The following is a 26,889-nucleotide window of genomic DNA, read 5'->3' as shown; positions in this document are numbered from 1 at the left end:
CCCCGCCCACTCCATTAATATTGCAGACGTGCTGCTGACGTGACGACAGCCGAGCCTAGCAGCTGCCCTGTCCTCCGCTGCGGCTGACCATGAGGGCTGCCTGCCTCCCTTTCCATGGCGCAGAGCAACGTGCACAACAGCAGCAGTCGTCTTTCCCCCCTCCGCCTCCCTGCACCCCATTTGCGCACCAAATAAAAAGGGGGAGGGCAGAGATTAGAAGCCAAAAAGAGGCTCAGGGGCTGAGGAGCCGAGCCAGCGAGGGGGATGAGCTGCTGGGCTGGGCTTTCACCTCTGCCTGCCTCTGTGTCCTGTCCTGTGTAATCCAAACGGCGGCGGGTGGCGCGCGGGGCAGCGGCACGGGAGAGTAAGGCAGGCATGATGGCCAGGCACCCAAGCAAACATGTGCGTGTGCCTCCTGTGCCCAGTACTAGCAGTACTGGTCACCCGCTTTACAAGCTGTGGGGGTAGGGAGGTTCCGGAGGAGCAAGCGGAGGCTGAGGCGCCGGCGCACTAAGCCAGCTCGACTTGGGGATGGGGGCCTCTACCGCCATGTCTGCATCTGCAGCAGCCTTCCTCGGGCTCCGATGGGATGCTTGGCTGCTGCTGCTGGCTGTTCCCGCCGCCTCTTCTTCCTCATGGGCAAGCCCCGCAGATGAGAGCGGCGGTGGCAGGGAAGCGAGGGCGACGGGCGGCCGTGGCGGGGATGGTGACCCCAGCGGGGCCCAGCGGGACGAGCAGCGGCCTCACGACTCCTCATACGGCACCTTCGCCAGCGAGTTCTACGACATGCACTTCCTTTCCGACGAGGGTGAGCTAGCCTGAGCCCCAATCGCCTCTGAGGGCAGCTGGGAGGGAGGGCGGGTGGCTTCTTCCCGCCCACACTGAAAGGTGCGGGTTGCCTGCTGGCCGCTGCTGTCTCTTGGCCGAGTCTCATTGAGATGCGTTGGCAGAGCAGCGCTGTGCATTTCAGCAGGGACAGCATGATCCGGCTGGTGGTGCACCCGGTAGGTAGGGCGCGAGGCGGCCGGGGGTGGGGAATGGGCAAGGAGAGGGGGGAGGCGTTCGATGCATGCTCAAAGACCTGCTCCTTGTTATCAACTCAAGGCTGAGCCTTTGCCTTGAAGTGGGGGGAAAGGGGACCAGTTCTATATGAAATGGAATGTGGATGTTCCATTCTGATAGGCAGGGCCGGCCCAAGAGTGCCCCCTCACCCCACCCCACCCCTCCCTCACCGCCAGGGCGCCCTCCTGGCCACCCCAGGAGGGTGGGTGCTGGGGAGCTTCCCTCCCCACCACCTCTGCTGCCTCTACCTGTTGCTTTGTGGCAGCAGCAGTGAGGCGGGCGGATGAGGAGGAACACCAGCCAACCTGCCCTCCTCATTGCCGCCTCAATTCACTGCAAACATGGCAGGTGGAGGAGAGCAGAGGAGTAGGTGAGTGCTCCCCATTGCCCACCCTCCTCATCGCCACCAAGCTCTGTGGCAGCAGTGGCAAGGAAGGGGGGTGATGGGGAACACCTGCTGGCTCTCCCACTCTTCTCACCACTGCCACTTCCGCCCACTGCTTTCTTGGCAGCAAGGAGGGTGGGCGAGTGGGTTCCCCATCACCTGTCCACCCACCCGCTCTCCTTGCTGCCACTGAAAAGTGGAAGGTAGCGGTGGCAAGAAAGGCAGGTGCATGTTCTCCATCTCCCACCAACTCTCCTGCTCGCTGTAGCCAGCAGGGCACCTGGAGGGGGTGTAGGGATGCCGGTCCCTGTCCTTGCCCCGAGTGCTTTTCAAGCTTTAATGGGTGGGCTAAGCCCTGCTGATAGGCTGTGGGTTGGCACTAATGGCAGCAACCCATCTTGTGGTCAAGAATGACTTTGGTTTCTTTTAGGCGCCGGGGCCCTTTTTACAGCTCTTCCCCCTACAACCCTCCCCAGAGAGCTGCTGCACCTCTCAATTCCTAACCACCACATTTGGAAGCAGAACTCTCATCCATCTTATCTGAGCAAAATAGGGGACTTGGTAAAAGTCAGAATGGAATGGGCTGGAAGGATCCCTTAAAAATCAAACTGGATCAAAAAACCAGTCAGATGTGTTAGAGACACTGGAGAACAATATTTTAGCACTGAAATATTCCCAACATTATACTTGTATTAACCCATTCAAGGGCAAAAATGGAACAGAACAGTGCCACCATTTGCAACAGCCCAGGCTATTGCACTTTTATTACCCACCCACCCCCAGTTGGAACAATGTGGAAAAGTGCAAGACTGGAAATATTTAGTGCTGCAATATTTTTTTTCCAGTGTCTTCAGTCCATTCCACTGTTACTGGGATACAGCTTGACATTTGGGGGGCTGTTCCAGATTGTTTCATGCTGTTGTTTCATGCTGTTTCATGCTGTTATGGTCCATTCTTTGGGTACATAAGAGTACATTCAAGGGGTACATAAGAGTACAAGATGGGAAACATTTCAGTGCTGCAATATTCTTCTGCAGTGTCTTAAGTCCATTCCTTCTGTTTTGGGGATGCAGCGTGACAGTTTGGGGGGCCATTCCGGGCTGTTCCCAGTCATTGCACCATTCCAGACCATTTTTGGCATTGAATGGGTTCATAAAAGTGCAAGATTGGAAATATTTCAGTGCTAAAATATTCTTCTCCAATGTCCACTGTTTTCCCCACCCATTCCACTGTTTTTGGAATGCAGCTTGACTTTTAGGGCTGTTCCGAACTGTTTCAAGCCATTCCGCCATTCTAGCTCTGAAAGGATTAATAAATGTGCAATTGCTCAGGCTTTTTCAGAGCATTCCGGACTGTTCTGGCCCATTTTTGGCTCTGAAAGGGTTAACAAAAATGTAATATTGGAAATATTTCAGTTCTCCAGTGTCTCTAACACATCCCTCTGGTTTTGAGATCCAGTTTGCATTTTAAGGGGTTGTTCTGGGCCCCTCTGCCCCATTCTGGCATGTTCTAGCTTTCACCCAGACCCACAAAATGGTGAATTCTATACCTGTTCAACAGAGCCAAATCATATGCACACTTCCTTTGAAACAGCATCAGTATCCTACTTTGTTTTTATGAGAGAAAAGATTCTCAAGCACAGAACATGTCTGCTCATAACTGAGAGAGTGGCTTTGAGGTTTTATCTCTGTTTCAACAAAAACAAACAAAAGCAAAATAATACATATGAATAATTACATAGTTGAATGGAAAAGAGAAAGAAAAAGGAGGGGAAAACCCACCTATAATCATTTACATATTATATAAATAATGCTAATTCTAACAGGAAGGAGGGGAGACCTTTTCAATTATATTTCTCTTTAAACTGCAGAGAGTGCCTTTGAGTATCTTCAGTGCCTTTGAGTATCCTCTCTCTAACCAAAATAATGTTTTGCTTACTGGTTCCACACACGATGGATGTTTAAGTGTTTGGCTATTGTTTGGATAAATGATTTTATGGGATAGGAGTTTATGGTGTGGATTGCTAATTATAATACTACTTAACTTGTTGGATATGTTTAGCCTGGAGAAGAGAAGACTAAAGTGAGATATATAGCCATCTTCTAATATCTGAAGGGCTGTCACATAGGAAAGACAGAACCAACTGGAAGCAGATTTATGCTACACAACAGGAAGGCTGTCTACACATGTGACCACTCTGCATGCTACACGTGTGCTTGCATGTCCACGGTTCCGTCTGTGTCTGTGTGTACACAGGTGACGTTTTGAGCAGTGGTTCAGAAATTAAGCCTTTCCTTCCCCATTAAAGCCTATGGCTAACAAATGCTGGCAAAGTTATACAGAGAATAGCCAGTTTGACAATGAAGCCAGAATGCGGACACGTTTGCCAGTACTCTAACACTAGGGTGGGAGCAAACTAAAGGAACCTATTGCAAGTGCAATGCCTATTCCTTTAGTGATGGAATGTGAGTTCTCAGGGAAGTGGAGGCATGGAATGAACAAGTAGGAAAAGCGGGATGGGCATTTAGAACACTGTGAGGGATAAGCAGTGGCAGTTTTGGGGGGTGAAAATGCATGCATAAAGAAACACACACTCATACATGTGCAAAAACAAACACATGCACACAGAGTCCCACACATGTAAACAGAAAAGCAAACACATGAATGCAGAACACACAAATGTGCATGCAGCATACTTGAACACAAACACAACACAAATATACACACAGGAACACATGGCTTCCATAAACACACACAGATACACACCTTCACACAAACACAAGGGTACAACACAAATGCATGAAAACACACACATATCAAAAAACATACACATGGAAACACCATAAACACACACATATACCAAAAAATGTATACACCCTCTTTGAGGTGTTTGTTTTATGAATATTCTTTCAAAAAATGAAGAGCCACTTCTTCATAGTAAATCTCTTGTGCTAGCTGTAGCTAACTGATGGCTTTCTTGTAATTCTTTTCCATATTCATGCACTCAACCCCTCTGCAATCCTACTCTACCATTATCTTCTTGACTTAGAGTCAAGTTAAACCTTCCCAGAAAATGCATCACTAACTGACACACAAACACTCAGGATCTCTTCTTATTTAAGAAAATGCATCCTGTGGCCATGATCTCAATCAGAACCTCAGAGCCCCTGTGGTTTAATTATTTGCAGCAATTAACCACATTATAGGTATTTATACTGGCACAGTAGTGCCAGCATTGTTAAACTGAGAAGTTGCTTTAACATTCTCCCATTATAAGCCCTGAATATTCTATTGGTCACAAAATCAAAACTGTCTGTCAAATTTGCCTGACCATTTGTAGATATCAATTAGTAACGAGACATCACCCCCCCCTCCATATCTGGAGCAGAACTGATGTAAAATGGCGGAGATACTGCTGTTTATTGACCTTTACTAAATAAGCTCTAGAAAACAGCTGTTGGCTATGCTTTTTTGTCATTAGATTTTTTTAAAAAAATGTATGAATATCCCTTTATATGTTTTGAAAATTCAGGTATGTGCTAAAACATCATCCTATCTTGTTTTGAAAAAAAATCAGTCTAGTATTTCCGGAATTGTTAGCCTTTGAAATCCCCATAACAGGGTAAAATCAACTAAGGATGCTTGTTAATGATAAGCAAGGCCAGAGTTGGGAGGGGCAAGTCCTGGTAAGTTCTGGTCAGTGACTTCTTGGTTCTGAATGTAGCTGCCTCATGTGCATGAACACTCTGGAACTTGTATAGTTAAAAAACTGCCCCCTTCCTTTCTTCTATGGGCTTTTGTTTTTGTCTTCTGCTCCTTTTTTCTTCGTTCACCCCCACCAAAGGGGAAAGCAAAGCTTTTCAGCAAAACTTGGAAGAGGTTACTGAGAAGTAAGTCAATTGATTTCACTGGGGCTAATTTCTGAGTAAATACAGGAACAACAGGTGATCCTGCGAAATAATGCATGCTCTCTTTTCCTTTCCTCCCTGGTCCCCCAGCAAAACGTAGAAGAACTTTCTGAGGTGGGGCGGGGGGGGGGAAGTAAGCCACACCTTTATAGACCTTTATTTTTCTGGGGTTTACTTCTGAGTAAACATGTGTAGGATTGCAACCAAGAACCCCAGGCTAGGATGCTCCAAAGAAATCCTACATGCCATTCCTACCCACAGCCAAAAAACTAGTATTCTGGTTGCCCTTGAACATAGAGGTTTTACATCCAAGCCAAACTGCCTGTAAATGTGGAGGCCTCTCTTGCCCCTAGAAAGGAACTGAAGCCTCCTTATTCACAAGCAGCTTGGCCTTGATGTACAACCTCCATGTTCAAAGGCCATCTACATCAAAATGCTAGTTTATTGGCAGTGGGTGGGAATGGTGTATGCTGTTTCTTGCTGCATTTCTTTGAAGTTTGCTGGAAGTATCTGGCTGAGGACTTTGGGAAAGGATGCAAGGCCAGAGTACACACCAGCAAATCTCTTTACACAAAGCTTTTTGATTACTCAACCTACAATTCTATATGTTCATTTACAAGGAAGTAAGTTCCATTGAACTCAATGGAACCTACTTCCAAATGAAAAGGCAACACTTAAACAATCCTATTTTATAGCAGCTTGCCTTGTAAACACAAATAAATATTATGTTGCTTTAAGTAAGGATTTATTCAAAAGCAACTCAATTTTTCTCCTCCTTTCCTTCCGCTTTCTTTCTGACTTCACCCCCCCCCAAACACACAGAATCCCCTCTAGAACAAATGTCCAAATAACAAGACACAAAACATCACAGTCATCTCTCGCCAACCATGGGTTGCCCAATTGCGGTTTTAAGTATCTGAGACTGGGAAATGGTAGCAAGTCTCGCCAACCGCAACCCGAGTAACGGGTTTGGCAAGTTTGGCAAGTTTGGCAAGATTTCTTGGTAATTTGGGAGGGTGTGATTTCCAGGGGTTGGGGTGCTTTCTGGGGGTCAGGGGTGACTTTGGGGGTTCCCCTTCACTCCTCTTACTGACTCATGGTGATTGGGGGGGATTTGGAGGCATTTTATTCCTATTTTTAATTGCATTTTTCTGTCTTTTCACAACTGTGACTCCCCTAACCCCCTGTTTGCCATTGATTTCAATGGCTCACCAGCCACAAATTCACCAACCACGAGGTTTTCCCAGAATGGAACCCTTGCGACTGGTGAGAGATGACTGTACTAGATAGAATACAACATATCTCTCCCCTTTATAACAACCAAAACTCCAGTGATTTAAAATTGAGAGACAAAGTCTTGAAGTTTTTCAGGTCTCTGGTCATACACACTTCTCCTGAGTCTTGGGTTTTCTGGCACAGGGGTTGTTTTATTTTTCTTCTGGTACCGAGGATTTTCCATCACTTTAATCAGCCTCATCTGTGAGGTCAAAACTGGAGGCAAGGTCAAATCCCTCTTCAGTTCCTCTCTTGAGATCAGACTCCCTTCTCTCTTGTCTCATGGTTTGCATGCTGGAAAGTCTTCAACTGTTCAATTTCTTTCCATCATTCAATATGACAGAATCTCCTCAGATTTCAAGTATTTGTTTTAGTCCAAAATATTGGGAATATCCCTTTCTCACTTTATAAGGTCAGTGACTTCTTGGTTCTGAATGTAGCCACCTGATTTGCAATAAGCACTCTGAAAGCAAAGGCAACTCTAACTACCCTGCCCCCATTCTGATGGGTCAAGACAGCACCCAAACCATATTCAGAAGCATCAGTGGTTACAATAGTGTGTCAAAAGAAGTGCGAGTAGGGCTCTCACAATGGACTATTTGATAGTCTGAAAACAAGCCTTGCAGGATGCATCCCAATTAAATGCTACATTCTTTTTAAAAAGAAGACACAATGGAGCAACCTTTGAGGCCAATTGTCTAACAAATTTAGGGTAATACTCACAGAGTCCTAAAAATGGTCAAAACGCATCCTCATGTTTCCCTAATAGCTTTCACCAAGTCTGTTTTGGGATGTACACCACTCTGAGATATTGTGTGTTCCATGTACGTCACCAAATGTGTGCAAAACTGGCATTTCTCTGCAGAGATAGGAAATCCTTGTAGGAGTTTTCTTAAAACTTCTGTCAGTTTACCATCATGCTTCCTGAAAGTAAGTGATGCCATCCATAGTCCCCCAAATTACATGCATTATTCATTGAAATACTGAAGTTGCAGAGGCTAATCCAAAGCCTTTTGAATGGAAAAAGGCCCTCTGGTGTAATGAATGCTGTGTATACTATTTGTGAGAACTTTTGAGATAGGAATTTGATGATAGGCCAAAGACAAGTACAAAGTTGTGAACACTGAGGCCTTTAATGCCTCTGGGTCTTGATGCTGCTAAAGGGCTTATAAAACAACTTATAGCAGAAATTGAAAAGCAGAACAACCTGGCACAAATCTCTGCAAGAAACATTCTCAGTAGTTTCACGACTTACCCTAAACCAGCCCACTATTTAATGAATTTAACTACCTTGTCCAGAGAAGGGCCTTGCACGATTTAACACATTCCCATCTGCTGTACTGGAGGGTAGGTACCATAAAATCCCTGTTACCAGTAGAATCTGTCCTTGTGGGCAGGGCGTCAAAACTGTGACACACGTTTTTCTATACTGCTCATTTTACAGAGATAGCCTATATTTTTCTATACAGCTCATTTTACAGAGATATTCGTATTTCTCTTATCTCCCCCCTTTTATCAAACATTCCTGTTAGAACAGATGATGGATATACAATTTTTTAATTAGCTGATCACTGTGTATCTACAACACTGTGTTTGGCCAAATTTGTGTGGCCGCATGTAAGATCAGGTCTGAGTTGATCTGAGTATCGGTGTTTCGCATTACTTGTACTATTTTTATTGTGTTTTGTTTGTTTGTGTGATGTTGGGTCAATGACTGAAATAAAGCTTTCACTCATTCATTCAGTCATTCATTCAGTCATTCATTCGTTCACTGAGACTGCATGTTATGTCTGAAATATATGGGAGTGCCTGGAATAGCAGCAAAAACATCCAAGAAATCAGTAATCATATCAGCATATCGATGTTCCATCATCTGTAATACAGGTTCTGTGCTATTTGGGTCTAACACAGTCCGTAGATCTTTCTGATGTTTCCAGACCAATATTCAGACTCCTTTTTGTGACATGTACACTTTTCCTTCTGCAGTATGTTCTTTGTATTCCAGGACAGCATTTATGGCAATAGGGGAACCTCCATATCCCCATGGGTGGATGTCTGAAGGCTGTAGGGGCAGATCTGATGTAATGAGGAGTAAAGTAGATGGGAAATGATAGTGTACAGAGAAGCAGAATTAGCCAGCATCCACACTTCATGGCCATTAAGTTTAACTTGACAATGTGGATAAGCAGGCTCTGATTTTGTCACACTTAAAATGCTGTCAGGAAGTGGTCTATCTGCCTCATCCTTATATATTGAATCAGTAATGGAGCAGACAGAAGACTTGCAAACCTTAGCAAAGTGTCTCCTTTTCTCTTCTGTGCAGGACATTAGTGAAATCGACTTTGTGGGCAGAGTCACCACATCAGTAGCTATTCCTTCCTTCCTTCCTTTTGTGGTATTGATTTCTCTCTCTCTTATTGCAATAAGATTACAGCAGTGCATATGACACAACCAAGGATAACAATTATATGTGTGTATAACTGAAATAATAATAAAAAGGATCCCTTAAACATAACTTTAACATAATAAAATACAAAATACCAATTCAGGAGTAAATTTGTACTTCCAGTGCTATATAGTAGACCTTTTGGCAACCCCACCAGCACGAAGAATCCACAATTCTTGATGTAATGTTAGATTACATAAGGTAGCTCTTCCTTTCCTGTGCTGCCATTTTGTGGGGCAGTGCCATATAAGAAGAAAAGGTTTGGAAGGATTTAGACTGAACAGCCTGGATTTCAGGAGGTTGGTTTTGGGGTACCAAAGAGAGTGATTTGGTACAGAAAATGAAGACCCTTTTCCACTCTCCCAGCCAACTCACTTTTATCCAAAGTGAGTTTCCCTTCCAGTAGCAGTTTTTTCACAGTTTGGAGCAGTGTGTTTTCATAACAATTTAATCAGTAAAGTTGGCAAACTCACAGGTTACACTTAAGGCACGCACTGCTGTGACATATTGATTGATAGATTCACCAGGTAGCTGGGACCTATAATAGACCTTGGTCAAAGTTGGGTTGAAATGATAATCTAAGGCTTGAAGAGCAGCTTCATAAGGGTTGGCATCCGATTCCAAGTTGGAGGGAAAGGGCAAATAATTATATATTTTTGGCCTTCAGGATCCAGGCAGTAAAGCAATATAGCCTTCTGCTTTGCTGGAGTAAAATCAGGGGTCTGTATAGTGAGGAAGTAATTGCAGAAATAAGACCTCAAATTTTTCCAGGCAAGAGCAGGTTCTCCTGGGGTGGTCAAGAAAAAAGGTGGTGGTGGGATCTGAGCCATGCTGCAGTGGGCATCCAGTGAACAGAGTTCTGGACTGATAAGGAAAAAGGAAGATGCAGGAACTTTCATAAGCTTTCCAAGGTGCTGGGCTGGCTTTTTTGCTTTATGGGGCACAGCTTAGCCTTTATCCTAACATTTTGCCCTAGAAACTGTGCAATCTAAATTTATCAGAAAGCTGTTTTAAGTACCACACAGCATTCCTAACACAGCTTTGAGGGTGGAGGCAGGTTTGATAAATGTTGCATCTAAAATCTGGCTTGTAATATTTAAATTTCGGCTTTAAATGAACTTTAATCCCACTGGATTGCTTCCACATGCTAGCAGACAAGTTCACCTCAAACTGGGAAATGGAAGGTTTTTCTTTAAAAAAGTTTCTCTTATGGGTTTGCCCCCCGTTATTGTTGCCAATGAATCTTGATCAAGCTAGCCTGGTGCTCACCCAAATAATTTGTGACATAGTGTGGCAATCCAATAGAAGTTCTATATCAAGGACATTAACGGTGGGTAACTAACTTTTGAATAGTTAGTTACTATTCAATTACTGCTAATTTCTTAGATAGGCTTACAGTAGCAAAAAACCGTAGAGCCTTTACACTTGCACACTTTGACGTTCTACCTTCTGCTTTGTTTGAAAAGGTAGGATTTTTAAAGTCCCTTATGTGGAGCGGTTTTGTCCTTGCAAAGCAGGAACTATTGATACACTACCACATATGCTACATGTTTCTTCAGGGACACTTGCTATGAATTAATAGTCTCCTTCTAGCAAATTACCCTGGCTGCCTGGATGAATTCTATGTTAGAATTTGATCTGACAGCGATGATAAAGTTACTTATGCAGTTTCTAAGTTTTGCCTTGTTGCCATTAGAATTTTTAGTAAGAGAGTATCTGTATAGTTAGATTTCATAAAGTTTATGAATATCTGGGTTAGTTACTGTTTGGGCTGCATGTATATATTTTTCTGGTCAGCAACCATATATGAACAGAACAGAACTGAACACAAGCTTTTCAGGTTCACACACATAGCTGGTTCAAAATTCATTTATTCAAAATCCCATTGCCAAATTTTTTATAGCTGCTTCCCTTTTCAACACAAAGAAATTTTATGCTGCTTTAACTAAGGCTTTAACCAGAAGCAACTCCTATTTTCTCCTCTTCCTTTCCCTCCCTTTTCTTTCTGACCCTACCCCACACTCTCTACAGGATCCCCCTGGGACAAATGTCCAAACAATGGAACACAAAACATTACTAGATAGAATACAACAAATCCTTTAAACATTGTGTTGGGGTAGAATTTTTTTTTTTTAATGTGGGTGGGAAACACTGTAAGAATTCTGTAATGTAAGCCCCCCAGCACTACCACTATGCCACCTAGTACACAGACTGTGCTCACAGAATCTGACAATATCCGCAGCATCCCATAGGCCATAGAATATGTTAGTATATTTAAAATAAGAATGCAAATAATTCCTCCTCTGTATTTTTAAAAATGAGGTCAGTAGCACCCCCTCACCTACTTTGTAGATAATAAGTAAGAAAAAGATAATAGCCATCAAGTGGGAGCCTGTGGCTTAAAGGGAAGAAATGTACGTTGTGTACAAATGGTGCCCTTGGTGTACAGTTTTAAAAATGTACTGCTTTCTATACAACAGGGAAAGAAAGAGACAGGCACCCAACAAGTGTCATTAAATATGATTACAAGCCCTGTGCTCCTGGGGCATAATCTTAACATGTTGCAGCTTTACATAGGATCCATGTGGAAGCACTTGCAGCATGGCCATCTCTGCTTCTGGTAGTGGGGGCCTTTAGGGAAGCCGAGCCTTGGGCAACAGCTAGGAAAACAGCAGGGTGTTGTGGATGGTATGTGCAGTGAGCAGCTGGGAGGGAACACTCCTCCCACCACATCACATTGCCCACCAAACTGCATGCACCATCCTAGCTGTCACTTGGGTCTTGGATTCCCTTTAAGTCTCTGTCTTAAAGACGCCTGTGCTGTGGGTGCTGTGAATCACACAGATTCTACACAAAGCTGTAACCACAAACTACAAAGCTGCAATCTGGATACATTGGTGCTTTGTATAGGATCCATGTGGAGGTCATAGAGAGCTGGTCTTGTGGTAGCAAGCATGACTTGTCCCCTTAGCTAAGCAGGGTCCACCCTGGTTGCATATGAAAGGGAGACTAGAAGTGTGAGCACTGTAGGATATTCCCCCTAGGGGTTGGAGCCCCTCTGGGAAGAGCATCTAGGTTCTAGACAGATTTTCTTGACAGATTTTCTTTATTTGAGATGCATACTACTGATATTTTACATTACAATTCTGAGACCTCACAACATACATAGTATATACAGGCAGTGCAATTACTGTAGAGAACAGTGTAACACAATTCTGGAACATTTATACAGTCCGATAGAGCAAAAATACATAAGAAAAGAGAAAAGGAAAAACCGTCATGTGATCGGAGGGAAAACATCGATTGTCCATTTCCAGCACTTATCCCACTGTGCCCGTGATAATACATTTTTCTCCTCTCAAACAAAGCCAAAAAGGCTCCTCCATGCCTGGTGCACTGTTCTGTCCACATGGATCTCCTGGTCCCTCCTTACTTCTCCGTTGCAATGCAGAAACATCGCGTGAATTATGTACAGGTTTACCATCCAAACTACATAAATCGGAACCTTCCATCGAATCTGTAAGGCATTCCCTTCCCTATCCCTTTTTCCCTTAGTCTTTTGGCGGGGACCTGGTAAGGGAGATTCCCCACTCATACCCGAAGCCAGAGCTTCCCATTCCTGCAAATACAATTCCGGCCAGTCTAGCAGCTCCCCCATCCTGCACCACACTTCCCTTGCCACTATACATTCTTTCAAGAAATGTTCGTGTGTTTCTCGAAATTGCGCATCCTGTGTACAAGCCTCCTGCTGACATATGATCTGGGGGCATAACTGCTGGTCGCTTGGGAGCCACTTCTTATTAGCATTCAGGGGTAGCACCTGATGAAAGAGCCTCCATCTGGTCTCCCATAGATGGAATGGAACCCTTTTCTCCTTGAATAATGCCACTGGCTCATCGGTTTGGTCTAAGTAGGAGGAACGGCTGCCTTTCGGACGGTTACCCCGCAAGGCTTGCTTAAAGGGTCCTTCTGTCAGGGCTACGTTGTAGACTGCCTTGTTTAATTGTCTGACAGACCGAGGGATCTCCAAAACAGAAGGTACGATGTTCCATTTCTTCAAAACCAGTGGGAGTTCCCGCAAGTAATCTGGTAATGCCTCCTTAATCCTCACTGTCATGTTTCCGGTGAAGAGACCTCTCTCCCGCCACTCCCTGCCCCATGCCGATTCCCGCCAACCGGCGGCAAACAGGTCCTCTGTGACACGTTGCCCTTCATGCGAACAGTGGAGAAACACCAAATCCCAAAGTTGTAGGAGAAAAATTTTGCCACGAAGAATGGTTGCAGAGCTGGGAGGGCCAGACCCCCTCTCTCCACCTCCCTGTAAGCTGGGCAGCGGAAAAGACTTCATCTTCCACACTAATCCAAAGACTTGACCCTCTACCCTCCTCAGCATATCTGCCGGAGGGGGGTAGACGGTCGCCAGATTGTGGGCCATGGGAAACAGATACGTCCTGATGTAGACCATGTGCTGGAACATCGAGAGATTCCATTGTTTCCACAGAGTGATCTTCTCCTTGACTTTGGCCTCCCAGGTGCTCCAATTCTCTGTCCAAATACAGTCTTTGACCCCGTATCTGACTCCCAAGATGTTAATGGTGTCCTCCCAATCTTGCGGGGGCCTTGCTTCCTGCAAACGGTCTCCCGTACACTCTGACACCACCAGGCATAACAATTGTCGCCGTTCGTGGTCCAGCCCGACGAATACGCTCTTGTCGATGTTTAACTCGGAACCGGAGATCTTCCCGTATTCAGAGAAGAGCTCCAGCACCACCTGAACCTCCCTCTCATCCACTAACAAAAGCGTGACATCGTCGGCGTGTGCGACGAACTTCACTGTGAATTGGCGTGATGGTTCCTGCTCACTCTCGAGCGGCGTCCCGAAGTCAGTCTCGGTGTCACGACATTCCTCCCTGGTCATCTCCCCGGGGAAGCGCTCTTTCGATGTAATCGGGGGACCTCGAGGCCCAGCAAACGGGGTTCTCACTGTATCCTTGCCAAAATCGGATCCAAACTGAACATGTACAACAGGGGGCTCAGAGGGCAGCCCTGTCGGAAAAGCAGAAAGCAGCTCGATCGGGCTTCCCCTCCACCCATTCACTTGTGGCGTGGTCGAAGCGTTGGCGTATAGCATCTGCACCCAATTGACAAATAGCGTTGGGACGCCCTTCGCTTTTAGCGCTTTCCAGAGGTAACTATGATTTACCTTATCGAAAGCCTTAACTTGGTCCAGTAGCAGCAGGTGACCTCTCCAGTGCTCCCGTCGTATTGATTGAAAAACTTCCCTCAGCAAACAGAGAGAGTCTGTCATCCTCCTGCCCGGCACCGCGCTCGTCTGCAGGCTGTGTATCAACTTAGGTGCCACCTTGGTCAGCCTATTATTCAGTAATTTCGCGAAGATCCTATAATCGACATTGGTCAGAGTTATAGGTCTCCAGTTCTTTGGCAAGGATACATCTCCTTTTTTCGGGAGAAAAATCAACAACCCCTCCCCAAAGGATTTGCACAAAACACCCCTATTCATACAACAATTGAAAAGCTTGGTCAAAATCGGCACAAGGAGGTCAGCAAATTCCTTGTAAAAGCCCCACGTCAGTCCGTCTGGACCTGGGGCTGAAGCCGCCTTGCCTTTAGCGAGGATTGCCTCGATCTCCTCGGGAGTCACCGGGCCCACCAGTGACTCTTGCTTCTCCTCAGTCAAAGACCAACCCGTTCCCGTTCCGTCTGTGTTACTGAAACCATTCAGGTAGGTCTCAATGTCTCTCACGGATACTTCCTTCTTTGCGTATATGCCCTTATAGTAGCCGGACATGATTTCCAGCATCGTCTGCAGGTCGGCGCACATCTCACTGCCTTCATCCAATCTAAAACTGTTGAAATTCAGGTGAGACCTGAGTAACTTACTCTTTGCCCATTCGTCTTTGTCCACAATGGCACCTCTCGTGCGGTACTTTTTGCGTTTAATCGTGTCTTTGCAGAGCCTACACCGATCCGGATAGAAAGGGTTCCCTTTACTCATTTGATCGGTTATCTGCAACAATTGTTGGATAGAGCATCTAGGTTCTAAGTTCCTTTCCTGGCATCCCCAAGAGAGGGCTGAGAGAGATTCCTGCCTGCAACCTTGGAGAAGCCGCTGCCAGTCTGTGTAGAGAATATTGAGCTAGATGGACCTATGGTCTGACTCAGTATAAAACAGCTTCCTATGTTCCTATGTGTGCGACCATCCCTAATTCTGGTGCAGGGGGGCTGAAAGGGAAGTCTTGGATGACAGCTGGGTGACAGCATGGTGAGTGCTAAGAGGAGTATTCCCTCCCAGCTGCTGACTACACACACCACCTGCTGCACCTCGCCTGCCATCCCAGCCATTGCCTGGGGCAGTACATAGCTACATAGGTCTTGATACAGTATCATATTTTGGTAAGTGATAGCACATAAATGCTGCAAAGTAACAGAACAAGCTAAAAGGTTAGCTCCTTTTTTTAAAAAGGAGAAAGGCATAAGTGGCCCGCAACAAAATAAAAGAAGGAGATCAATCTTCTAAACTGAAGTTTCCTATGCTGCATAGCAACTTGGCCTTTCTAACCTTGCCCACTTTCTTTCAGCTCATCCTTCCTGCTTTTATTTTATTTTATTTTATTTTATTTTATTTTATTTTATTTTATTTTATTTTATTTTATTTTTTATTATATTTTTATACTGCCCCAACTCGTGTCTCTGGGCTGTTCACAATGATAAAACAGTTAAAAACACATATAAAAACACAATAAAACAATTAAAAACTAACAATTTAAAAGTCAATCACAGAATTTAAAACCTATTAAAAAGCTGAAAAAGCCTGAGTAAAAAGATGGGTTTTTAAGCATTTTTTAAAAATTGTCAGAGATGGGGAGGATTGTATCTCAATAGGGAGTCTTTTGAGACTTGAATGTAGAGAATCTTGACACAATACAAATATTATTGTTTTGATTTCTAAAAGCTTATTCATTTGGAGTATCTAAGAGGAAATGTATGAATTATTTGGAACAGGGCACCATTACTGTACCATAGCTGTTTTTTTCTCTCTTTCCATGCCTCTGGGCCAATTATTTGCCTGGATTTCTGTTTCAGGGAGCCCTGTGGTCTCTTAGAAGCTTGTCAAGAGTTTCTCAGTGAGAAGATCAGTAATGAAGCACAAGTTTCCATGCTACTACCAATAGTTCCCTGCAGATGCACGACTTTAAGGGAGTGCTGAGTGTAGTCAGTTCTTCCCAGAACTGACTACACTGTCAGTTCACACAGGAAAACAGCATAAGAAAAGAAGATAGACTAACTTAAGACAAATCATTAGTCGAAAGTTTATCTTTGTTGTATACCATATGTAATAAACATTTTGTGAACTAGTATAACATTATCTTTTATATGGGGTAGGGTCCTCTTAATTTCAATGTAATCTTCAATTTGGGTAAATATGGTAAATACAACAAGCTACAGAAGCAGGATAAATATGGTAAATACAACAGGTGTTTGCTACTTTTTGCCACCAGATCACATACCTCATAATGGTTCAAGGTATCTTTAAACAGACTTTGTACAGTCTTGTATATTATGCTGAATTTTAAAATGAGGTTTCATGAACCCACACTTTGCATTGGTCCTTCAAGTTGACATTGGGATGGGGAGGGATGTGTCTAGGCAGGAATTCAGCAGGTGCAGCTTCCCTAATTAGTGGTTGGATGATCAGATATTGTGGCCAATCATCCAGGCACTGAGGATCTCAATGGGAGAGAGATGCTGGAGCTTCCAATGGTCCATCCATAATAGTTGCATAGAATATGTGGGGGTGACACCAGAGCATCTCAAGGAGCTTGTGAGGTTTCCTGTGCAGCTGTCTGTGTAGGTGTAGGTGTAGCTATAGCTCCTAATGGTGTGAATGCATGTGGGCCACTCAGTGGTCATGAATTACAGCTAAGCAACCTGTTTCCCCCTTCCCCTTACTTGCAGCAGGTTGTCTCAATCCACCCTTAGATTCAGGGCCAGTGTCAGAGATTCTGAGTCATGGGCAGTGGTGCTGGAGAGCGCAAGTCCAAAAGCCAGCACTGGGAGTCAGGAATGCTGGGGCCAGCCAAATAAATCAATCAGGACTGGAGGGTTGAGGCAGGAATCGGGAGCCAAGAACATACCAGGAGCTGAGCCAAGTAAATCCATCAAGAACAAGAGAGCTGAGACAGGAGGAGAGGACCAAGAGCATCAGGAGATCAAAGCTGAGTATCCATCAGATCAGAGGGTCAAAATGAAAGTCAAGAGTTGAATTCAAATCAGGTCAAGCCAAATCAGCAGTCGGGCGTCAAGAGGGTCAAACAGGTAAGCAGAAGTCACAAAAAGGCCAGAGATCACACCATGGCAGTCAAAATATATAATGCATTATCAGTGTTAAATAAATTGAATTATGTGTCAGTCATTAAGAATATAAAAAGAAAAATTAAGAGTTGGGATAGATTTCAGCTTTCTTGGTTGGGCCATATAATTACTGTCAATATGTTTTTATTATCCAAGTTGTTGCATCTATTTCAAGTTCTTCCAACTAGTCAATCTTCTACAAACCAAAGATGGCAAAAATTATTTTTATCCTTTATACATGCAAATACTGTCTAGAGATTTACATATCAGGTGCCTAGAGATTTACAAATCAGGCGGTATAAAAATATGATAAATAAATAATAAACTAAAGCTTTCTTGTAATGTGCTGTATACTAAGTCACATGATGGTAGATTGGGTATTTCTAGCCTTAAGATGTATTATAAAGTTTCACAGCTGAATGTTGTGGGAATGATAGCTAATATAGAACCTAAGGTTCTAGCATCTCTAGCAAGCAATTGGGGAAGCTGCACCTGTTGGATTTCTGCCTGGATGCATGTCTCCCCAGCCCAATGTCAAGCTGAAAGGTCAAGGGAAAGTATGGGTGCATGGAGCATCATTTCTAAAGCTAACATAATATACAGTGTCTTTGCAGTTTACAAACCATAGAAGATAAGATAGGCACCTTAACTTGCAATTTCCATGCTTTCAGAGCATGGGTGAAAACTTTTGCATAAGAGGACTTTGAAAAAGTGGATCATATATGACTAATGCAAGGATCCTTTGAGGAAGCTAAGAATATTTAGGTTTGGTTGCTATGGATACAAAGGAAGTCACAGTGCTCACTGTAAATTTATAGCTATTAGGACCCATTTGGAAGCTGTTATGGCATGTTGGGTAACAGAGCATGGTCCAAGGGCACAGAATACAACCATCTTGCTGAAGCTAAGCCCATCTTGATGTGGTCAGTGCATGGGAGCCTATGTATGCCACCTTTGGGGGTGAGTCACAGCTCAGTGGTAGAGCATCTGCTTTGCATCCAGAAGGCCCCAGGTTCAATCCTGGGCATCTCTAGATAGGGCTAGGAAAGTCTCCTGCCTGAAACCTTGAAGAAGTTGCTGCCAGTCAATGTAGACAATACTGAGCAGGATGGATCAATGGTGTGAATAAAACAGCTTCCTAAGATCCTATGTTTACAAATAAGCTTTTTAAAAATGTGGTTAGAAATAGTTTCCTTGCTGTGAAGAATTGTTCAGTTCCTTATTTTTTAAGTGAGTTGGGCCAGAATACCACTGCCCCATGGAAGTAGCTGAACTATATCAGAATTATCAGGCATGGAATTCTCAGCCTTGAACTGAGCCAAGGTGTTCATTGGATCTTGCTAGAATAGGAAGAATCAGTGACAGTTGGAGGCCTCTGAGACAGTGGCGGGTGGGGGGGGCTATGGAGGGAAGGTGATGGACAGAGCCAGGGCTAGTGAGAGATGGCACCAATCCCCCCTCTCTCACACCCCTCAGGCTCCCTCCCTCCTTGGTCTTGTGGTAACAAGCATGAATGTTCCCCTTTGCTAAGCAGGGTACACCCTGGTGTACATTTGGATGGGAGACAAAAATGGGCAATTTAAAATATTCCCCCTAGGGGATGGGGCCACTCTGAGAAGAGCAGAAGGTTCCAAGCTCCCTCTCTGGCATCTCCAAGATAGGGCTGAGAGAGACTGCTGCCTGCAACCTTGGAGAAGCCGCTGCCAGTCTGTGTAGGCAATAATGAGCTAGATGGTCCAATTGTCTGACTTGGTACCTACTCAGACCCCCTCCCTCTCATCCACCCTTGCCCTGCCTACCCTCTTTTCTTTCTCTTCCCTTGGCTTGCTGCCTTCTTAGGCCTCTGCCTCCTTCTATTCCTAGGCTTCTGCAACTTCCAACCCTGTACCATATGGGTGCTTGTATGCAATAGCAGCTGTGAGGGAGTTTTAATTTGGAAAATGGTGGCGGGGGGCAGATTCCCACATACATCCAATGCCACACCCTCAATCCTATTTATCTCCCCCACACACCTGCCATTAACTTTTTTAAACATCATGGGAGATCTTGATCATCAAGTCTGTCCACATCACACTGAAATTGTGCCTTTCATCTCGATGGCCCTAACAGGAAATAAGAGCATTTCCTTGTTGGTTGCAACATATATGCATGATATTTTGCAGGGTGATATCTGACTCTGATAAGTGGATGCTAAAATAATGGTTTGTTTTCTAGCATTAAATTGAAATATATTGCTTTACACTAATTGTTTAATGATTTATTCTGATTCTTCAAGGTTATCCTTTCCCCACTGCTCCTCCGGTGGATCCATTTGCAAAAATTAGAGTGGATGACTGTGGGAAAACAAAAGGATGCTTTAGGTTGGTATGAAATTTCAATGCAGGCCTTCTTGTATGTTCATAAATATTGATAGCCTGCTTTGCAGACTGGGTCTGTTCATGAATCATTTCAAAAAATATTTCCCATTAATGTTTTGTTATGTTTGTTAACTCTAATCCTGAGCCCAATGATGTGATTTCACTGGAGTTGGAAATACATCCTGAATTGCAAAATTATTGCTTACAAGAGTTTACCTATAAAAACCAAATCTCATTTTGTTAGGCACACTCCAGTGAACAAAGGGCTGCCCCAAATGGACAGCTTCATTTATGCTGGTAACAAAGTCATAGTAAAGTTTTTGTTACCTTTAACAACAATAATTGGTGAACTACTCACCATTTTAGTATGTAATAAAATATATAGTTGAACATGTGTGGAACATTATGCATGTGCTGTCCAAAACTTCAGAAGCACAATCCAGAGAGAGTAAGGATTGGCACACCTAGATGTACTTAGGACTGTGGTCTTATGCATACTTGTGATAGGACTTCAGTCCTGTTCACTGCTGATTTTAGTGGGTCTTTACTACAATTAACTTGTCTAGAATCTAGACTGAACTCCATGTAATTAGCAAGCATTTCAGCTGGATTGGAAATACGGATAAGGAATGAATTTTATTGATCTCTGAATTTCAGGAAGTGATGTTTTCTTTCCTTTGTAGATATGGTAAGCCAGGATGTAATGGAGAGACATGCGATTACTTTCTCAGTTATCGCAGAATAGGAGCTGACATAGAGTTTGAGTTGAGTGCTGAGACAGACGGCTGGGTGGCTGTGGGATTTTCCTCGGATAAGAAAATGGTAAGAAGGTGCTAATAGTTCAAGTAAGCACTGATTCATTTTTGAGAAATAATATAATAAAAGTATAACCAAAATGTGGCAGATGTAAGCATTTTCACAGTTGTGTGGATAGATTCCTCCAAATGGAAGGAACTTGACAGTAATCAAGGTGAAGGAAAAGGATTATAAGCAAAGCCATTCCCCTTTATGCCCAGTATTAATTTGGCCAATATGATGTGCAGCATGCCATAACACTCTGTGCTGGTGCTGCTGCTGCGGACTTGTAAGACAGCCATAATGCAGCTCAGAATGACTGGTGTGCAAGCAGCACTACCACAATTATTCCCACTGCAGTGAATGGGAATAAATGCAGTAAGCAAGCATTGCTATGCACAGCTGCTCATTCTGAAGAGCATTCGGGCTACCTTATGAGTCCACAACAGTCCCAGTACAGAGTGTTAAGGTGTTGGTATGCTACGCATCATGATGACTGTTTGTTTGTTGTTAGACTGGATGCTTAAGCAAAGGGGGGATGAAAAACACCAAAGGGCGAAGTGTATTTATGCTGCTCTTGAGACTATACAGTTCAAAGTATCTCCCTTTTCTCTTTGTATGATCAAATCATATTGGTTGAAATATAGTCATCCTCCATATTTCCACAATCATTTATCATCACTTTATGTCAAGGGCACCTATTCAGTTTCTATTTATTTGTCACTGACTCAGTTGGTGGCGACTTGAATCCAAGCCTTTTCTAAAGTTGCCCCAGGACTCTGGAACACACTTCGTAATGAAATTAGTGTTTCTACTTCTCTGAATGTTTTTAAGAAGGACCTAAAAACATACCTGTTTAGGCTTTTAGTTTATAGTTTTAAAGTTTCAGGTTTTAGAGTTTTTATCTGTATTTTTAAATTGTTTAGATTGTGAACTGCCCAGGGAATTTTTTGGTATAGGGCAGTATAGAAATGTACTAAATAAATAAATAAATAAATTTTTGTGTGCTCAGGACTCAGAACCCTTTTTAGGAATAGAAGGGGTATATAATACCCCTATGATTAACAAATAGTAGGAATCATTTGGATGATAGGCCTGGCATAAATATAGTGACAAGCCTTCTCCCTTTGCCTGGGTGCTTTCCAGATTACACGCTGTGCAGGAGCAAAATGCTTTGGCTTGGCAGGATCATTTTGAAAACGTAAATAGCTTGTGCGATTCTTGTACAATGGGAAAATACAGCTGTTTTTTTCTGATGCGCATGCTACGTTGTAGGACTAAAACATAAGGATAAAATCTTAAAGAAGGCATCGGAAATGTGATCGGCACCTTGCTGACAGCGCAGGGATTGCGGTGCTGAAACACAGGCAGTACAGAAGCACACTTAATAGACACATATGACAGTGTCATAGAGTGTAATCTGGAAAGCAGCCTGGTGAATAGAGCAGTGCATTTTGCTTGCTGCGCTTCAGGCTTTGGCATTTCAGCTCAGGCTTTTACACCTGGAAAACTTTAAAGAACATACCCTCCAGATTTAGGCTAGCATTCATTCTAACTCTGTGGATAAAGCTAGGAGTTTACTCAGTCTGCACTTTGGAAGAAATGGAAGCTGAAATGGTACTTGGTTACTGAGAGCCAGGTCCTCTTTGAGGTGAATAGGATGGAGCTATAATGTATGCACCTCCAAGCTCCCTTTCACCCCTGAGTCTTTTCCTTTTTAAATGGCAGTGTGGTGATTTTTCAGTGATACCATTAAAGCACTAAGGGCTTTCTAGGCAGTGTGGTTTTGCATTAGGAATGCACAGCTGTTTCCCATTTTTGTGTGGAAGATCCAGTCAAGATTTCCACAGGTAGTGCATCTATTCCTCTGAAAATGCAATTTTTTCATGGGCTCTGTACATTCACACTGTGTCAGGAGCACTCAAGAACTTCTAGTGGTTTGCATTAGAGATTTTTGGCAGAAGCCCCTTCCCCCTGCTTCTGTAAAGCCAGCCTAAGTAAACATGGAAGTTTTTCACACCCGGCTTTTAGTTTGCATTTCCTCTGGAATGGAGGTGTGCGCTCACATATCGGCCAAATTTACCCTTAAGTCCCAGCGAGCTATTGGAGAGCACTTCACACACAATTCGGCTTTTTCATCATGTGTTGGAGTGTAGCCTGATCTATATCCAGGGTAAAAAAAATTTACTCTTTGCATCAGATTTTTTGGGCAACTTTGAACTCGCGATAAAGCCTTGCAGAAAACGCACAGTAAAGTCTGCTGTCTGGGAAAACTCATGTTTTTTTCCTCCTTTCCCTCAGTTCTTCGCCCATTGCTGCTGCTTCACAAAGAACACACATGCTTGGTATGTTGGGTGTGTTCTAATCCGGCCAAGTGAGGTTTTTGTCTCTTTATCCTATTTTTATTCCTTTATATTTAATCATATTTATATCTTTTGGCATTCTCTCTCAAGTTTCCACCCACCCCTTTTTTTGCTTATACATACCTGGCCACAGCTGGAAGCTTAAGGCTGGTAAGATTTCCTTCAAAAGGTGTACTTTCTGAAGGAGTAAAACTCTCAATATCTGATGGCCACTACCCCTCAACTAATGACAAGGTCTGTTCTGTTTGGGAGAAGAATACAGAGATGTTCCCAGTGTCAGAAATTTATACAGCCAGGATTACATAATTGTTCCACTCATTTGAGGTCATTATTCTGGGAGAAAGCACTACTGTCCTCTGATCTTAGCCAAGAATCCATGCACATGTGCTCGACATGTATAAAGTCTTGGCATCCTCTAATTGTCTAACAGGATTCATCCTGACAGGGATTCTATTACTACTAGTACTACAAAGAGTGTGTAAAATAAATAAATAATAAGTTGGTTCCTTGTCTCAAAAGGGCTCACAATCTAAAAAAGAAGCATAAGGTGGAAATCAGCAACAACCACTGAAGGGATACTATCCTGGGGATGGATAGGGACTGTTGCTCTCCCCCTGCTAAATATGAGAATTATCACTTTTAAAGGTGCCTCAGTAAGCAGGAGATTCTTACACTGATACTCATGTGGCAAGCATGACATTGAGGTCTGGGCCACTGAGGTCATCTGATCCAAAGCTGTCTACATAGGCTCCATTCCAAGAAGAACCCTTCAGGATTCAACACCAGTCATGGAATCCCTGAGTGCTTTGGATTCTGGGATTCAAAAGAATCAAGCTTTGACAACTCTGAAGCACTTATACTGATGAGCCAGCTCTACCTTGCAGTCTCAAACTGCCTTAACACAATTTAGGATTCCTAATCCCAGCTGCTTATTATGAAGCCTGCCATCTCCGACAATGGATTCATATAGTTCAAAATGACAATACTCAGCTATGAGTAGAAACTGAATATAATTCAATTTAATACTTCTGTTTCAATAATTCAATTTCAATACTTCAATAATTCAATTTTCTGTTTAAATCAAAAGCTACTTGCATTTGACATGTGACATTAGTAATGGTGGGACAATTGAGAATCTGTTCCTCAGAGCAACAGATGTGGTCTGGAAGCAATGAATAAAGAGACTAGCCCCACCTTTATCACCACTTACACCATTTTGGACCATCCACTGTTTAAAAATCCTGATAAATCTGCCCAGTTTCAAAACAAGGTGTTTATCACATGAAGTTCAAAGTGGACAGGGTTTAATCTATGACCAGCTGAAAAGAAAACTAGAAAAAATTAAATTGACATGGTTCCAAGTTTTCAAAGTAAGACACTTTTATTTCTAATCCAGTAGTGAAGCCCTCCAACCCCTAACAGATTTGAATTATTAATTTTACATAGTAGTTTTGCTTCAAAAGGGAACAAAGTTTAAAGTTTCTTTATTTCTAAACTTTATCATATTCTGATATTTTAAACATGCCCCTAACTGGTTTAAAAGAAGCATGGAAATCAGATCTTTACTGCACTATTCCAGATAATTGTTGGTCTGTTTTGGGGGGGGGGGGATGAATTCTGCTAGTATAAAGAATGCCCTAAAAGTAATTCATCATTGGCATTTATTATGGATTAAGTAAAATATATAATTACTAGCTGACCCTGCACTCGCTTGCTCTCGCCACCCCCACAACCCTCTCGCCGTACCCCACAACTCTCGCCACCCCCCACAATGCTATGCCCCCCCAACAAATCTCTCACTCGCTCTGGGCCCCCCCACAAATCTCTCACTTGCTCTTGCCCCCCAATATCTCACTCACTCTCCCCCCCCGCAAGTCTCTCGCTTGCTCTCCACCCCGCAACTCTCTTGCTCGCTCTCGCCACCCCTGCAACTCTCTCACTCGCTCTCCTCCCCACAACTCTCTCTCTCTCCCCCCTCTCTCTCCCTTGCTCTCCCCCTCCCACAACTCTCTCACTCACCTGTGTCGATCTGTCATTGTCCAACTGTCCTTCAGTCTCCATTTCTCCGCTGGCAGGTGTGGCAGGCGGGCAATAGCAGCGCATTCTGAGGCAATCAACCACCAGCCGCTCACTTCTGCTGAACTCGCTGATGCTTGTTGATTTGGCCCAATGCAAACTCCCTCTGCTCCAACCACAGCCAACCCCAGCTGGCAAACTCCCTCCTGATGGTGGGTGTGGCAGGCGGGCATTAACAACAGCCTCCCTGCTGCCCAACCGCTTTCCGCAGCACCCTTGTTCTGGCCTCAAGCTCCTTGGCGTGTTTTGAGGTGGTGAACCACCACCCACCTGCTTCTGCCGAATTCCCTGGCGCTTTATGTTGCAGCCCTCCACAGACTCTTTCCCCAAACTCCCTGCTTTACGACCGCAGCCGGCAAACTCCCTGGTTTTTGCACTCCTCTCCAGCTGCTGCCTTCTTGCTTTCTGAACTCTCGTGCGCTCTCAGCCAATCATCTCGCCCCACTCTGTCAGCCAATCGCCTCCTTTCCTCCCCCCCATCCTCTGTCAGCCAATTGCCTCCTTTCTGCCACATCCCCATGCATGGCCCATCTTGGAGAATTAATAATATAGATATTTCTCCCAAGTGCTGGAGGAAATGTGGAGAACAGGGGACTTGGTTTGTGGTGGGCAGGTATGGGGCTACCATGGAACATGGGGGTGGGGGAGGAGAATGTCCTCAAGCCACCACTACCCCGAGCACTTCTAGGGGCTGGCAGAGGCTTTTCCCCACACCTCTGGGAGGGGAGCTGCCAGATGCTCATCCATTCCCCACTCTCCCCATACCCATAGCCACTTGCTGTCCTTCTGCTGCCTCCAGTTAGTCCTTTGTTCATGCACCATTTGGGTTGGGCTCATGTGCATGTGAGTGCACACACAAACCTATGCAGGGGAGGGGGTGCACTGGTAAAATCCTGTCCCATGGCCTCCAGTGAGCTCCCTACACCTCTGGCAGTGGGGTTGTAAAAAAAAAGGTTTTGTTGGCAAAAAGGTGTTTACAGATCAATGATTGGATCAGATATACAAGCTGATCCAAAGCTGGACATTGCATTGCACTGGAAAAATGGTCATCCTGGAACTTGATCACTGGTATGCTGGATTCTAGAAATTAGCATTAATGGACAAACACAACAGTCACACATCTCGTCTGGGATTTTTCATTCTGAAACATTCATTATTCATGGGTTCCTGCTAATAAATAATGTCAATAATCACCAAGTTGTTCACCCTATTACAGATTGTCATTATACATTTTGGAAAGACATCCATACAATATAATAACCCTGTATTATGTACATACAATTTTGTTTTCTTTCATTATGCTTATGAGCTTTATTTGTTTCACAAAATGTCAAATAAATCATGATTTTAAAAAAGCCTTAACACCAGTACCAGAATGCAAACCTGATCATAAGCCTTCTGAACTGAAGTTGCCTAAAAGAACAGGGATTGTGGCACTGAGACTCATGTAGCAAGCATGACACTGAGGCCGGGACAGAAGTCTGTTGATCAAAAGCTGCCTACATAGGCTCCATCCCAAGAAGGACTCCAGTATTCAGACTCATGCAGGATGCATGAAACTGAGACCTGGGCAGAAACCTTCTGGACTAAAGCTACTAGGCTCCACCCCAAGAGGAATTCTGGCATTTAGATGCATGTAGGAAGCATTGTTCAGATTTTTGAAAAACACTGCCTAAACAGACTGCATCCTAGGCTGAGCTGGAGAAACCTTCTTCAGTGTCTCAAGGTACAGCTTTGTCTGTCATCAGTACTGGCAATTCTCTGTTGCAAGGTCCCAACCTTGCTTCATTGACAGGTGTTGAATCTGCAGATTACCAACCAACACAGCAACACTGACAAGTGCTAGTCT

The 26,889-nt window shown here is 43.9% G+C and overlaps 1 protein-coding gene across 4 annotated transcripts in view; it reads left to right on the top strand.

Annotated features, from left to right (window-relative positions):
* The first annotated feature begins 232 nt into the window (after positions 1-232).
* The window catches only part of FRRS1L (ferric chelate reductase 1 like), a 43,759-nt gene continuing 17,102 nt past the window's right edge, over positions 233-26,889 (top strand). Inside the window, exons 1-4 of one of the 4 annotated variants that reach the window (XM_053262978.1) lie at positions 239-808; positions 5,292-5,337; positions 19,725-19,809; positions 20,490-20,628. In XM_053262978.1, the coding sequence (XP_053118953.1) occupies positions 590-808; positions 5,292-5,337; positions 19,725-19,809; positions 20,490-20,628 (489 nt within the window). In that variant the 5' untranslated portion in view covers positions 239-589. Of the gene's footprint in view, positions 809-5,291; positions 5,338-19,724; positions 19,810-20,489; positions 20,629-26,889 lie in introns of all 4 variants that reach the window. The other 3 variants (XM_053262979.1, XM_053262980.1, XM_053262977.1) reach the window with 3 other exon arrangements.

The sequence above is a fragment of the Hemicordylus capensis genome, chromosome 6 (assembly GCF_027244095.1).
Source record: "Hemicordylus capensis ecotype Gifberg chromosome 6, rHemCap1.1.pri, whole genome shotgun sequence".
Lineage (NCBI taxonomy): Eukaryota > Metazoa > Chordata > Lepidosauria > Squamata > Cordylidae > Hemicordylus > Hemicordylus capensis.
This window is presented reverse-complemented; position numbering and strand designations above follow the sequence as displayed.